The sequence below is a fragment of the Pristis pectinata genome, chromosome 34 (assembly GCF_009764475.1).
Source record: "Pristis pectinata isolate sPriPec2 chromosome 34, sPriPec2.1.pri, whole genome shotgun sequence".
Classification (NCBI taxonomy): Eukaryota; Metazoa; Chordata; class Chondrichthyes; order Rhinopristiformes; family Pristidae; genus Pristis; species Pristis pectinata.
In genome coordinates, this window is record NC_067438.1 from 2,932,972 (window position 1) to 2,946,660 (window position 13,689).

At 52.5% G+C, this 13,689-nt stretch overlaps 1 protein-coding gene across 1 annotated transcript; it reads left to right on the forward strand.

Annotated features, from left to right (window-relative positions):
- The first annotated feature begins 255 nt into the window (after positions 1-255).
- LOC127586026 (lymphotoxin-alpha-like) lies at positions 256-13,215 on the forward strand. Its single transcript, XM_052043798.1, has 4 exons — positions 256-413; positions 4,245-4,287; positions 7,327-7,404; positions 12,179-13,215. The coding sequence occupies exons 1-4, from the start codon at positions 297-299 to the stop codon at positions 12,616-12,618; spliced, it is 678 nt and encodes a 225-aa protein (XP_051899758.1). The 5' UTR covers positions 256-296; the 3' UTR covers positions 12,619-13,215.
- The last annotated feature ends 474 nt before the right edge of the window (positions 13,216-13,689 follow it).

The following is a 13,689-nucleotide window of genomic DNA, read 5'->3' on the forward strand; positions in this document are numbered from 1 at the left end:
CCCACGAACCCCGGGCAGAGGCGCTGACGGAGGGGTGGGGTGGGGTGGGGGGAACTGCGTTGGGTTTACAGTTAAAAGCCGCTCAAATTTCCCCTCTGGTCCCCGATGCACATTCCCAGCTTCCCAGACCGAACTTTGATACTTGCAGCTGCACAAGTCACGTGGCTCAGGGTTTCTTTCCTATAAAAAATACAAGTTAAATAATAATAAAAATTTCTCCGGGAAACCACCGGGTTCCGCGGTCCGGGGGCAGGTTTAAATGCAGTGGAGGAGGGTGCGGCGGAGGCACGGAGTAGATGGCAGGCACACGGACCCTGGAGCGGAGCTTGCTGTGGTGCTCGGCGCTGCTCACCTGCATGCTGGTCTCTTCCAACCTGCTGCTCGCCGCCTACTTCCGCAGGGTCGGTCTGCAGGTAAGGCAGCGGCGCCCCGGGGTCCTCTGCCGCCAGGACGAGAGGGAGCGCGGCGCGGTCCACAGGGGACGCGCTGAGGGAGCGCGGCACTACGGGGGGGAGGCTCGGTACCGAGGGAGCGCCGCATAGCCGTGGTTCTGCTGGCAGCGGGGCGCTCCCTCCACGCCGTCCAGCCGGCGGCGGGGCGCTCCCTCCGCGACGCCCCGGGCTCCACCGCTGAGGGAGCGCCGCGAGGACGGAGGGGACGCGCTGAGGGAGCGCGGCACCGCCGGGAGGGGAAGAGGCCGGGGGAGGCTCGGTATTGAGGGAGCGCCGCACAGCCAAAGGGAGAGCTGTACTCCCGTGGTACTGCCGGCGGCGGGGCGCTCCCTCCGCGCCGGTGGCGGTGCCCCAGGCTCCTCCATAGCTGGGGGAGCGCCGCGCGGTCGGCTGGGGCGCCGAGTGAATGTGGCGCTGCCCACAGGGGACCCGCTGAGGGAGCGTATCCCCTGTGGACAGCGCTGCGCTCCCTCGGAGCGTTTCAGAGGTTTCAATATATTCTGTACCCATAGAACCGTACAGCACAGGAACAGGCCCTTCGGCCCACGATGTTGCACCGAACTAACTAAACTAGTAATCAGAAGCTAATCCCTTCTGCCCACATAATGTCTATCCATTATGAGAGCCTCTTTAACGCCTCTCTGCGGTATCTGCCTCCACCCCCACCCCCGGCAGCACGTTCCAGGCACCCACCGCTCTCTGTGTGAAAACACTTGCCCCTCACATTTCCACACACCTTCGAGATGAGATTAGGAGAAGCTATCCCTATGGTCAGGGATGTCGGACTGATGCTGTTTCATAAACTGAAGCCATCTGTCACATCCTCCTGCTGAACTCTCCGCTCTGGATCTCAATTAAACAGGGAATACTTGGCACTGTTTATTTAAACAGTGCCGAATAGAAATGTCCTCAGGAATGTTAGCGAGCGAGCAAAGGAAAAGAAACGTGGACGATGAGAATTTCTGCCTCTGGCCTCTTTGGGTTCTCGGAGGCAGTTTCCTGCTGCTGTTGAGAGTTACCCGCGCCAACCTTCAGAGACCCGATTAAATCCCGACCTCCGCTGCTGTCTGTGTGGAGTCTGCACGTTCTCCTTGTGACTGTGACATCGCTAAAATTAATTGACCACTAAATTGCACCTGGTTTGGTGGGGGGGGGGGGGGGGGGGGAGGAGAGAGGGAGAGTTGGTGGGGAAAATGGCCTCTGTTTATTCAGGGTCAGTGCAAACTCCGTGGGCTGAATGGCCTGTTAGCATGCTGTATCTCAGGTCGAGTTTATTGCCATGTGCACAAGTACGGTGAGGTACAGGTACAGTGAAAAACTTGCTGGCAGTATCACAGGGTATAAATTATACAAGACATTCAATTCATGAAGCAATACAAAGACATTCACAGTGAAAAGAGAGAAAAATAGTGCAGAAAAAAGGCACAATCAGGGACGAGGCCCTCAGGTTAGGGCTGTGTAGGTTGGTTCAAGAACTATCTCCCTCTTAGACTCTTACAACTTCTTCACTGCAGATTAACTAACATGTACTGACCTCACAGGTATGATGCCGTCATTCTACGACCTGTGGTCACATGCAATGACATACGTCAGGGACATTTAAGATACTCTCAGATAGCCACAGGAATGATCGAGGAATGGAGGGCTGTGTGGGAGGAAAGGGTTAGGTAGATCTTAGAGCTGGATGAAATGTTCAGAGCAGGAGAGCGAGGGGCCGAAGGGTCTCGGAAGGGGATTGCCGAGCTGGCGGCAGAGCAGCGGAAGGGAGGGGGAGGCCGGAACAGGAGGGGTGCTGATTTTGTGGAGGGTGCTGAGGGCTGGAGGTTGTCACGGTGAGAAGGAACTGGGAAAGTAGTGGGAGGATCCATCCATAGCTCTAGTGACTGACCGCCACTTACCGGCTCCCAAGTGCAGCCGTCCACCATAGAATGAGTGAGTGGGTGGGCGGGCCGCTCACACCGACACTCCCCACCCCACCCCCCTCCGCACCAACGAATTGCACAGCAGCTGACTCCCTGGGCTGGTAACGTCAGCAGGCAAAGAGAACAGGCCTCGCTCTCTGGCCTCTCACAACACCCGGGCATCTCGAAGCATTCCCAAGGAAAGCAGTTTTACCATGGACTGCCGAGGCAAAGAATTCTACGGACCAAGTGCTGGGGAATGGGATGAGAGCGGATGCAGATGGCGTGTCATAGCTGTGCAAGGTGTTTATCAGATAAAACTACATCAGCCCCATCCATTTTCAGGGCCAGTAGATCTGGCTGGTGAGTTGTTACACATTCCTTGGGAGATTCCACCTTCCGTGGCCACCATCCTGCTGTCTACATTGACCAATACCTTTTGTGGGGTCTGATGAGCATCGGCATCAGGCGCCTTAACCCACCATTCGGTTCATCCCAGACATTGTGGGGGCAGATACATCGGGGACATTTAAGAAACTTTCAGACAGCCGCATGAATGATAGAGAAATAGAGGGCTATGTGGGAGGGAAGGGTTAGATAGATCTTAGAGGAGGATAAAATGTGAGCACAACATTGTGGGCCAAAGGGCCTGCACTGTGCTATAATGTTCTCTGTTCCAAGGCGTTGGTGAGACCACACTTGGTTCGCAAGGATGTTGCCGGGAACTGAGGGCTTGGGTTATAAGGAGGGATTGGGGGCTGTTTCCGACAGGCCGCAGAAGAGGGAATCTGACCGGAGCATGGAATCTAGTGAGGGAGGTGGGGAGGGGCAGAGGGGCGCAGTTGTTGGGGGGGGGGGGGGAGTGGACCCAGTGGGAGGAATGTGTGGGTGATGGACAGGTGGAGGAGGGTGCTGGGGTGGGAAGTGGAGGAGGAACTGGGTAGATCAGGAGAGAAGAGGGACGGAGGGGAGCAGCTTCATGCTGTCAAGTAGTCTTACTTTGTTGTCAGATTCCATCATCTTCGGCCCTCCAGCCATCACCTCCCATCCTTGGCCGCTATTCCCACTCTCCCCTCCTCTATCTGCCTATCGCCTCTCCTCACCTGGATCCACCCATCACCTGCCAGCTCTTGGTCCACCCCTCCCCTTCACTTCTCTATACCGGCCCTCTCCCCCCCCCCCCCCCCCAACCTTTCAGTCCCGATGAAGGGTCTGAACCCGAAACGTTGACTGTCCATTTCCCTCCACAAATGCTGCCTGACCTGCTGAGTTCCTCCAGCGTCTTGTGTGTCCAGCATCTGCAGCCTCATGTCTGTGTGTGTGTGTCTCTCTCTCTCCTCCTGACCTACCCAGGTCCTCCTACACCCACCTCACCCCAAGCCCCCATCACCCGGTTTCTTACCCCTCCTCTACCCGCTCCGTCTGCCTCTTACCCACACCCTCCTCCCCACCTCCCTCCCTTTATTCCACGCTCCACCTTCCTCCCCTATCAGATCCCACCATCTGCAGACCTCTGTCACCTCCCAGCCTCGGTCGCTATTCCCACTCTCCCCTCCTCCATCTGCCTATCTACACCCCCCACCCCCACCCCCACCCCCGTGTCCGGGGTGCTACACAAATGCACCGAGCATTTGTTAAGGAGAAGGCACCCATTGGCATTTATCTTTTCTTTTATATAAAAATTTTTATATAAAAAAAATATATAATACAAAAATCTCTCCACACTTTGATACCATTTTCTGGGTCATTAATTGCAATGTTACAAATTGCAACCGGTTTAAAAACCCCGCATCTTCGCTCTGTCCTGGTTCACGGGGAGGGGGATTAATTTGCATTGCTGGCTGAACGGTGCCAACCATCTTTAACCAGTGTTTCTCTCCCTCTCTCACAGTGCCTCCGCTTCCCACCGCCACGGCCCACAAACTGCAGTCATGGTAAGAGCGCATTTGCCACAGGCTGGGTTAGCACAGGTTCCCCGATGGCAGACCGCGGGCCAGGCCAACGATCAGTCGCCGCCGACACACTTGTGACTGGCACCGTTTGGTAACAGAGGGCTTCCCGCGGTGAGAACAGCCACTGACTGTGACAAGGGATGACCCAGATCCCCTGTGAATCTCACCACCAATTCTGACAATAAGCTGGGGTGGAACAAAACACATTGTGGTCAGTGTTTGAGTTCCCTGTCTGCACCTGAATCTATTTTTCTCATCATTATGCCGAGGGAGTCCTTCAGCCCAACACTCCTGTTATAGTCACAGAGCCGCAGAGCCACACAGCACAGAACTAGGCCCATCAGCCCTACCAGTCCATGCCGACCAAGATTCCCATTCACACCAGGTCCCATTTGCCTGCGTTTGGCCCATATCCCTCCAAACCTTTCCCATCCACGTACCTGTCCGAGTGCCTTTTAAATGTTGTTGTTCCTGCCTCAACTACTTCATGTGAATGGCATGCAAAACAAAGTTTTTCACTGTACCTCAGTACATGTGAGGATAATAAACCAATTTACCAATGACCAATTCCTCTGGCAGCTCATTCCATATACAGACCACCTCTGGGTGAAAACCCTCTGGTTCCTATTAAATCTTTCCCCTCTCATTTTAAATCTACAACTCCTCGTTCCTGATTTCCCCAACCCAAGGGAAAAAAACTGTGTGCATTCACCTTGTCTCTGCTCCTCGTGACTTTATACATCACACCTCATTCTCCGACACTTCAGTGAATAACGTTCTAGCCTGCTCAGCCACCCTCCATAACTCAGTCCCTCGAGTCCTGGCAACTCCTCATAAATCTTTTCCACACTCTTTCCAGCGTAGTGGCATCTTTCCTATAGCAGGGTGACCAGAACTGAACGCAATATCCAAATGCACCCTCACCGACATCTTGTACAACTGCAGCATAATATTGGAACTTCTATCCTCAATACCCCGACCGACGAAGGCCAGTGTGACAAAAGCCTTCTTCACTGCTCTGCCTCTGGGAAAGAATTCTCCCGTTGCGTACCACTCAACGCCAATCAATAAGTTTTCTTTTTCTTTTCTTCAACAATTTATTTCATTGATGTCATTAAGTTGGAAGAGGTGTAAAAAAGATTCACAAGTGTTTCCGGGACTAGAGAGCTTAAGAGATTGGATAGGCCGGGACTGTTTTCCATGGAGCGAAGGAGGCTGAGGGGTGACCTTATAGAGGTGTATAAAATCATGAGGAGTGTAGATAGGGTGGATGGTCAGTCTTTTGCCCAGGACAGGGGAGTCCAAAACTAGAGGACTTGGGTTTAAGGTGAGAGGGGAAAGGTTTAAGGTGAGAGGGGAAAGTTTTAAAGGGGACCTGAGGGGCAAGTTTTTCACACAGAAGGTGCTGGGTATGTGAAACGAGCTGCCAGAGGACATTTAAGATTTAAGATATCTTTATTAGTCACACGTACATCAAAACACACAGTGAAATGGCAGAGGTGGGTACAGTCACAATGTGTAAAAGACATTTAGAAAGGTATATGGATAGGAAAGATTTGGCATGGATAGGGCAGGCACGGTAGTTTAGCGGTTAGCATAACTCTATTACAGCGCCAGAGACCTGGGTTCAATTCTGGCCGCTGTCTGTATGTTCTCCCCGTGTCTGCGTGAGTTTCCTCCGGGTGCTCCAGTTTCCTCCCACGTTCCAAAGACGTACGGGTTAGGAAGTTGTGGGCGTGCTATGTTGGCGCCGGAAGTGCAGTGACACTTACGGGCTGCCCCCAGAATGCTCTACGTAAAAGATGCATTTCACTGTGTTTCAATATACATGTGACTGATAAAGAGATCTTATCTCATCTTATTTTATTGAGAGGGAAGTGGGCCAAACGTAGACAAATGGGGCTCCTACTTATAGTCCACCTGTCTCTCTGTAACTGTAACACTCTATTCTGCATCCTGTTGCTGCTTTTCCCATGTATTGCCTCGGTCTCCTTATGTTTTGAAATGACCTGTACGGATGGCACGCAAAACAAAGTTTCTCATTATCGGTACACGTGACAATAATCAGCCAATTACCGATTTACAGTGGCCAGTTAACCTACCAACCTGTACAAGTTTGGGGTGTGGGAGGAAGTCCAAACAGTCACAGGGAGAACACACAAACCCCACACACAGTTCCATTCTCCTTTCAGTGTCTTGACATACTCATGTGCGGAATGATCTGTCTGGATGGCACGTAAACCGTAAGACCATTAGACAAAGGAGCAGAAGTCGGCCATTCGGCCCATCGAGTCTGCTCCGCCTGAGCTGATCCATCCTCCCGTTTAGCACCGTTCCCCTGCCTTCTCACCAGAACCTTTGATGCCCTGGCTACTCAGATACCTATCAATCTCTGCCTTAAATACACCCAATGACTTTGCCTCCACAGCCGCCCGTGGCAACAAGTTCCACAGATTCACCACTCTCTGGCTAAAGAAATTTTTCCGCATCTCTGTTCTGAATGGGCGCCCTTCAATCCTGAAGTCGTGCCCTCTTGTACCAGACTCCCCTACCACGGGAAACAACTTTGCCACATCTGCTCTGTCCAGGCCTTTTAACATTCGAAATGTTTCTATGAGGTCCCCCCTCGTTCTTCTGAACTCCAAGAGAAGCTTTTCAGCTCTTCACCGTATCTCGGTACACGTGACAATAATAAACCAATAATAATGATCTTGGAGACACAAGAGACTGCAGATGCTGGAGAAACTCATCCAGTCGGGCAGCATCTGTCGAGGGAAATGGACAGTCGATTTCAGTCCAGGTGAAGGATCTAAACCCGAAACGTGGACCACCCCTCTGCCTCCACAGATGCTGCCTGACCCACTGACTTCCTCCAGCAGTTTGTGTGTTGCTTGCTTCCTGACGATCACCTGTAATTCTTCCGGTGTCTGAGCGCACTGTGGCTGAGATACTGCCTGTTGTCTCGTTGCGGCCGGCGTTGACACGTCCTTCCTCGGATGAACCTCTGAGATTTCCCCGCAGAGTCGCCCGGGAGCCCAGCCCAGGTCACAGAGACGCAAGGTGGAGACCTCGTCAGAAAACCGGCCGCTCATCTCACAGGTAACGTCCGGCGTGGCTGCGGCTTCGGTCTGTCCCCCTCTCTCATCGGAACGCTGGAGTGGGCTCTGTGGGTCCCATCCTTACCCCACCCCACCCCACCCTGCCCTCTTGCTCAAGTGTGCAGCCAACAAATCTGTTGTAAATGGCATGGATAGAGTGGACAGGCAGCACCTTTTCCCCAGGGTGGCAACGGCCAATATCAGAGGACACCAGTTTAAGGTCATAGGAGGAAAATTCAGGGGAGATGTCAGAGGTAGGTTCTTTGCACAGAGAATGGTGGGTGCCTGGAACGCACTGCCGGGGGTGGTGGAGACTGATACAACAGGGACATTTAAAAGACTCTTAGATAGGCACTTGGCTGTAAGAAAAATGGAGGGTTACGGGCTGTGTAGGAGGGAAGGGTAGACTGATCGTGGAGTAAGTTTATATGGGTCGGCACAATATCGGGGGCCGAAGGGCCCGTACTGAGCTGTGCTGTTCGATGTTCCTAAAATTAAAGAAAAAACCTGAGGACATCAGGAACACTCAGCAGGTCAGACAGTACCTGGATAAAGAGGATAGAACAGTACAGCACTGGACAGGCCATTCGGCCCACAATGTTGTGCCGATCTTGACGCCTGTTTATACTAAATGTCCTCCTGTGTATCATCCACATCCCTCCATTCCCTTCACACTCATGTGTCTGTCTAAAAGCCTCTTAAGCTCCACCAAACTGCCTGCTTCCACTACTACCCCCAGTAACCCATTCCAGGAAGCTATTGTTCTCTGTGTAAAAAAAACTTGCACCTCCCCCCACCCCCAATATTTAAAAGCATGTCCTCTGGTGTTTGATGTTTCTGTTCCAGGGAACAGATTCTGACTGTTAAGTGTTGGGGGTAAGGGTGAGTTTTTAAAGGAGGTTGGGGGTGAGTGTAGGGAAGGGAAGGTGAAACTCAAAGTGGAGTTTATTGTCATCTGCACAAGTCCATGTGTGCACAGGTGCAGTGAAAAACTTACCTGCAGCAGCATCACAGGCACAGAGCATCAGATAAGCAGCATCACAAGAAAAACACAAATTAAACATAAATTATCCACAATTGTTACAAGAAAGATTATAACTAGAACAAGAAAAAACCAAGTCCATTGTAGTGCAGAGTGGTCCCAGTGTTGCTGAACTGTAGTGATTCGGGTTGTGCCGGTCGGTTCAAGAACAGAGTGGTTGAAGGGAAGTAGCTGTTCCTGAACCTGGTGGTGTGGGGACTTCAGGCTTCTGTACCTCCTGCCCCATGGGAGCTGTGAGAAGATGGCACGGCCCGGATGGGGGGGATCTTTGATGATGGATGTTGCCTTCTTGAGGCAGCGCCTCCTGTAGATACTACCGATGGTGGGGAGGGATGTGCCAGTGAGAGGGCCTGTGAGAGGCTGGGGGCCCAGGAGAGAGTGAGGGTTGAAGGACCAAGGGGGTGGGGGCATTGAGTCAAAACTATTAGACTGAGAATGTGAAGGAAGTGGGGAGGAGAAACTTCCGTAGTATTTGGATGGGTGTGGAGGGGGGGAGCAGAAATGATCAGCGATTTGCATGGCTCGGGGCAAGAGGCGGGGAGAGGGACTGGCGGGGTTCCTCTACTAGGGCCTGGCATTGCCTCAAGGGGCCGAATGCCCTCTTCCTGTGCCAAAACCCTTCTACAGATCTACAGTTTTGACCACTGCCAGTTTGTTTGACGGGAGACACAAGAGATGGAAGGTACTGGAACCTGGAGCTGTACACAATCTGCTGGAGGACCCAGTGGGTCAGGTTGGGGTTGGGTTAGGTAACCCTAACCCTAACCTATCAACCTCCCCTTTAAATACACCCGATGACTTGGCCTCCACAGATTTACCACCTGGCTGAAGAAATTCCTCCTCATCTCTGTTCTAAAGGGACGTCCTTCTATTCTGAGGCTGTGCCCTCTGGTCCTGGACTCTCCCACTACTGGAAACATCCTCTCCACATCCACTCTATCCAGGCCTTTCAATATTCAGTAGCTCTCAATGAGATCCCCCCTCATCCTTCTGAACTGCAGCGAGTACGGGCCCAGAGCCATTAAACGCTCCTCATATGTTAATCCTTTCATTCCCGGGATCATTCTTGTGAGCCTCCTCTGGGCCCCCTCCAACACCAGCACATCTTTCCTTAGACACCGGGCCCAAAACTGCTCACATGCTCCAAATGTGGTCTCAGCGTTACATCCTTGCTTTTATACTCTAGTCCTCTCGAAATGAATGCTCACATTGCATTTGCCTTCCTTACTACTGACTCAGCCTGCAAGTTAGCCTTTGGGGAACCCCGTACTGGGACTCCCAAGTCCCTTTGCACCTCTGATTTCTAAATTCGCTCCCCGTTTAGAAAATAATCTACGCCTTTATTCCTTCTGCCGAAATGCATGACCGTGCACTTCCCTACGCTGTATTCCATCTTTGTCCATTCTCCCAAGCTGTCCAGTTCCTTCTGCAGACTCCCTGCTTCCTCACACTACCTGCCCCTCCACCTATCTTTGTATCGTCCGCAAACTTGGCCACAAAGCCATCGATCTCGTCATCCAGATCGTTAGCGTATAACGGACAGGTATGATAGTCAGCCTTTCTCCCAGGGGAGGGAAGTCTAAAAGCAGAGGGCAAAGGTGAGAGGAGAGATTTAAAGGAGATCTGTTTGGATGGTAGTGAATACCTGGAACGAGCTGTCAGAAGACATGATGCAGATCCAATGACAACGTTTAAAAGGCATTTGGACGGGGACTTGGATAGGGAAGGGTCTGAGGGATATGGGCTTTATGAAGGCAGGCGGGATTTGCGTAGATTGGCATTGCAGAGGTGGGCCGAGAGGACCTGTTTTCTGTTCTGGAGGCTGCAGATCTGGAGTGGCCTCGGTCTGCCCCCTGGTGGGAAGCTGCTGAAATTGGAAGGACTCCCCACTCCCAGAGACGTCTGAGACCGGGGCTGGTCAATTAACCGATCATCACCGGGCACGGCAGGAGATGGACACTCTGCAATGCAACCATTCCATGCGAGCCTCTGGTTCCTTCATTGTGCAAAACTCGTATCAACTACGGCTGTTCATCACTGAGAACCTCCTAGTGTAGGGAATTCCAGGGGTTAAATTTCTCCTCAATTCACTTTTACCCCACGGTGGAAATGTCTAGAGGACATGCACTTAAGGTGAGAGGGGGAAAGTTCAAAGGAGATGTATGAGGTAAGTCTTTTACACAGAGAGTGGTGGGTGCCTGGAACGGGCTGCCGGGGGTGGTGGTGGGGGCAGATACGATCGAGGAGTTTAACAGACTGTTAGACACGTGAATATGCAGGGTATGGAGGGATATGGATCATGTGCAGGCAGAAAGGATTTAGTTTAATTCGGCATCATGATCAGCACGGACCTCATGGGCCGAAAGGCCTGTTCCTGTGCTGTACTGTCAGTCATACAGCAAGGATACAGGCCCTTCGGCCCAACAGGTCCATGCTGACTAGTTCTCTGTTCTAGTTTTTGAAGGCAGTGCCCCGTAGTTATTGAGTGTGAGAAGCCAGGAGGTGATTTAACCGGTGCGTGACTTTGTGCAAAACTGGTGTGTTGTGTCCGATGCCGGTCGCCAGATCGAAGGAATTCTGTGACTGTGTCAGAGAGGATATGGGAGATATTACCTGGGATGGTACTGGGGATGAGTGATTGCAACTCCAGGGTGTGTTTGGAGGGGCTGGACTTGGTCATTGAGTCATACAACATGTCAACCTGAGCGAGTCCCGCTCACCTGTGTTTGTCCCGTATCCCTCTAAACCTTTCCCATGCACGTTCCTGTCCAAACATCTTTCAAACCTTGTAATTGCATCCACCTCAACCGCTTCTTCTGGCAGCTCGTTCCACACACCCACCACCCTGTGTGGAAAAATTTGCCCCCCTGGGTCTCTTTTCAATGATTTCTCCTCTCACCTTAAACCTATGCCCTCTAGTTTTGGACTCCCCTTGCCTGGGGAAAAGACTCTGATCATCCACCTTATCGGTGCCTCTTATGGATCTATGGATCATAGAACGTAGAATAATACAGCACAGGAACAGGCCCTTTGGCCCACAAGGTTGTACTGAACTAATTAAGCTAATGACACCAAATCCCTTCTGCCTGCACATGGTACATATCCCTCCATTCTCTGCACATTCCCGTGTCTATCTAAGATCCTCTTAAACACCAATTGTATCTGCCTCCACCCCCACCACTGGCAGCACATTCCAGGCACCCACCGCTCTGTGTAAATTAAAAAAAAAACTTGACCTGCACATCTCTTTTAAACTTACCCCCTCTCACCTTAAATCCAGACTCTTTAGGATTAGATATTTCTACCCTGGGGAAAAGATACTGGCTGTCTATCTATGCCTCTCATAATTTTATAAACTTCTATCAGGTCTCCCCTCAGCCTCCGACACATCAGAGAAAACAACCCAAGTTTGTCCAATTTATAGCTCATGCTCTGTAATCCAGGCAGCATCCTGGTGAACCTCTTCTGTACCCTCTCCAAAGCCTCCTGTAATGGGGCGACCAGAACCGAATGCAATACTCCCGATGCAGCCGAACCAGAGTTTTATAAAGCTGCTGACTCTGGAACTCAATGCCTCGACGAATGAAGCAAGCATGCTGTACGCCCCCACCAGCACCACCCCTGGCATCACATCCCGGCCGCTGACCTCTCTCTGTCCGACCTCTCCTTGTCGCTAATACCAACTCTCTCCCAGAGGTCACCCACCTACCCCCCCCACCGGTTCTTATTGCAGGTTCATCGGGCGGAAACGTGAGTGAGGAGCACACGCCCCTCTGGCTCCTGCAGTGGGACTTCGGGACGGGGATGGCGTACACCAACATGGTCTACGCCGACGGGCACCTGCACATCCCCCGCCGCGGCCTCTACTACGTCTACTCGCAGGTGGCCTTCTATCTGGCTTCTTGTCAGGAGCAGGGGTCCTGGGGAGGAGGAGGGGGTGGGGTGCTGGCCCACAACGTCTACAGGCGGAGCGAGGCGTACCCGGAGCCCCTCGCCCTGCTCACCGCCACCAAGTCGGCCTGCGGCAGTGGCCAGGGGGACTGGCACGCCACCATCAGCCAGGGCGGCCTCTTCTACCTGCACCGCAGGGACCGGCTCTTCGTCACCGTCAACAGGCCGGCTACCGTGGAGCACCGGGAGCAGAAGACTTTCTTCGGGGCCTTCATGGTGTGAACACTTGGTGGGGTTGATTGAGGGGTGGGGGTGGAGGGGGACATCCAAGGCTGCTCGCTTCTTCCCTACTCCTGGGAGGCAAGGGGACAGGGAGCAGATCGCGTGCGAGGTGGAGTATGGCAGGGAAACCCTTCAGTCCGTCTAGCCTGTGCAAGCACCCCGTAACACCATAAGATGTAGGAGCAGAATCGGGCCCCTTCAGGATGGTGGGGGCGGGGGGGGGGGTGCGGTGCGGTTGCCTAGGGTTCCGGCCAGTCTGCCTGCCTGCCCATCTTCCGGGCTTACGTCCGCGCCCGGGTGTCCTTGGAGAGGGAACGCGCTGTATCCGCGGGCGCCCAGGGTGAAGTTCGCAATCAGTGAGACCCCCCAGGGGATTGCGTGTGCCATGGACGGTGTTAATGGTATTCTCACCTGGAGTGGTGCGTTTTGCGGTGGTTTAGTTCGCGTTACCTGCTGTCGTTGTGTGTCTGCGTAGTTCTTTCTTGTGTAAGTTGCTGTGGTTTTCACACTGGATGTCATTTTGTCATATTTTTAGTGAATAAACTTTACGTTCGTATATATAACAAAAAATTGGGCCCTTCAGCCCATCTGGTTTGGGCAAGCACCTATAGAACAAGATTTTGGAGCAGAATTAGGCCATTCAGCCTATCGAGTCTGCTCTGCCATTCAATCACGGCTGATTTTCTTTTTCTCCTAACCCCCTCCCCACCCCCTTACCAATCAAGAACCTATCGATCTCTGATCAGCACGGTAGCGTAGCGGTTAGCACGATGCTATTACAGCGTTAGCAATCGGGGTTCTATTCCCGTCACTGTCTGTGAGGAGTTTGTACGTTCTCCCGTGTCTGCAAGGGTTTCCTCCGGGTGCTCCGGTTTCCTCCCACGTTACAAAGACGTACAGGTAGGGTAATTTGGGTTTAAAATGGGCGGCGCGGACTCGTTGGGCCGGAAGGGCCTGTTACCACGCTGTAAATAAAATTTTAAATTTAAATTTAATTTAAATAGATACACCAGGTGACTTGGTCTCCACGGCCCTGTGTGGCTAATCTACACTGATCCTACAGTGAACCCA

Coding starts and splice junctions, on each gene's coding strand:
- LOC127586026 (XM_052043798.1), top strand. CDS start 297: ATGGCAGGCACACGGACCCTGGAGCGGAGCTTGCTGTGGTGCTCGGCG. Junction 4,288..7,326: donor GCCCACAAACTGCAGTCATG/GTAAGAGCGCAT, acceptor ATTTCCCCGCAG/AGTCGCCCGGGAGCCCAGCC. Junction 7,405..12,178: donor ACCGGCCGCTCATCTCACAG/GTAACGTCCGGC, acceptor TTCTTATTGCAG/GTTCATCGGGCGGAAACGTG.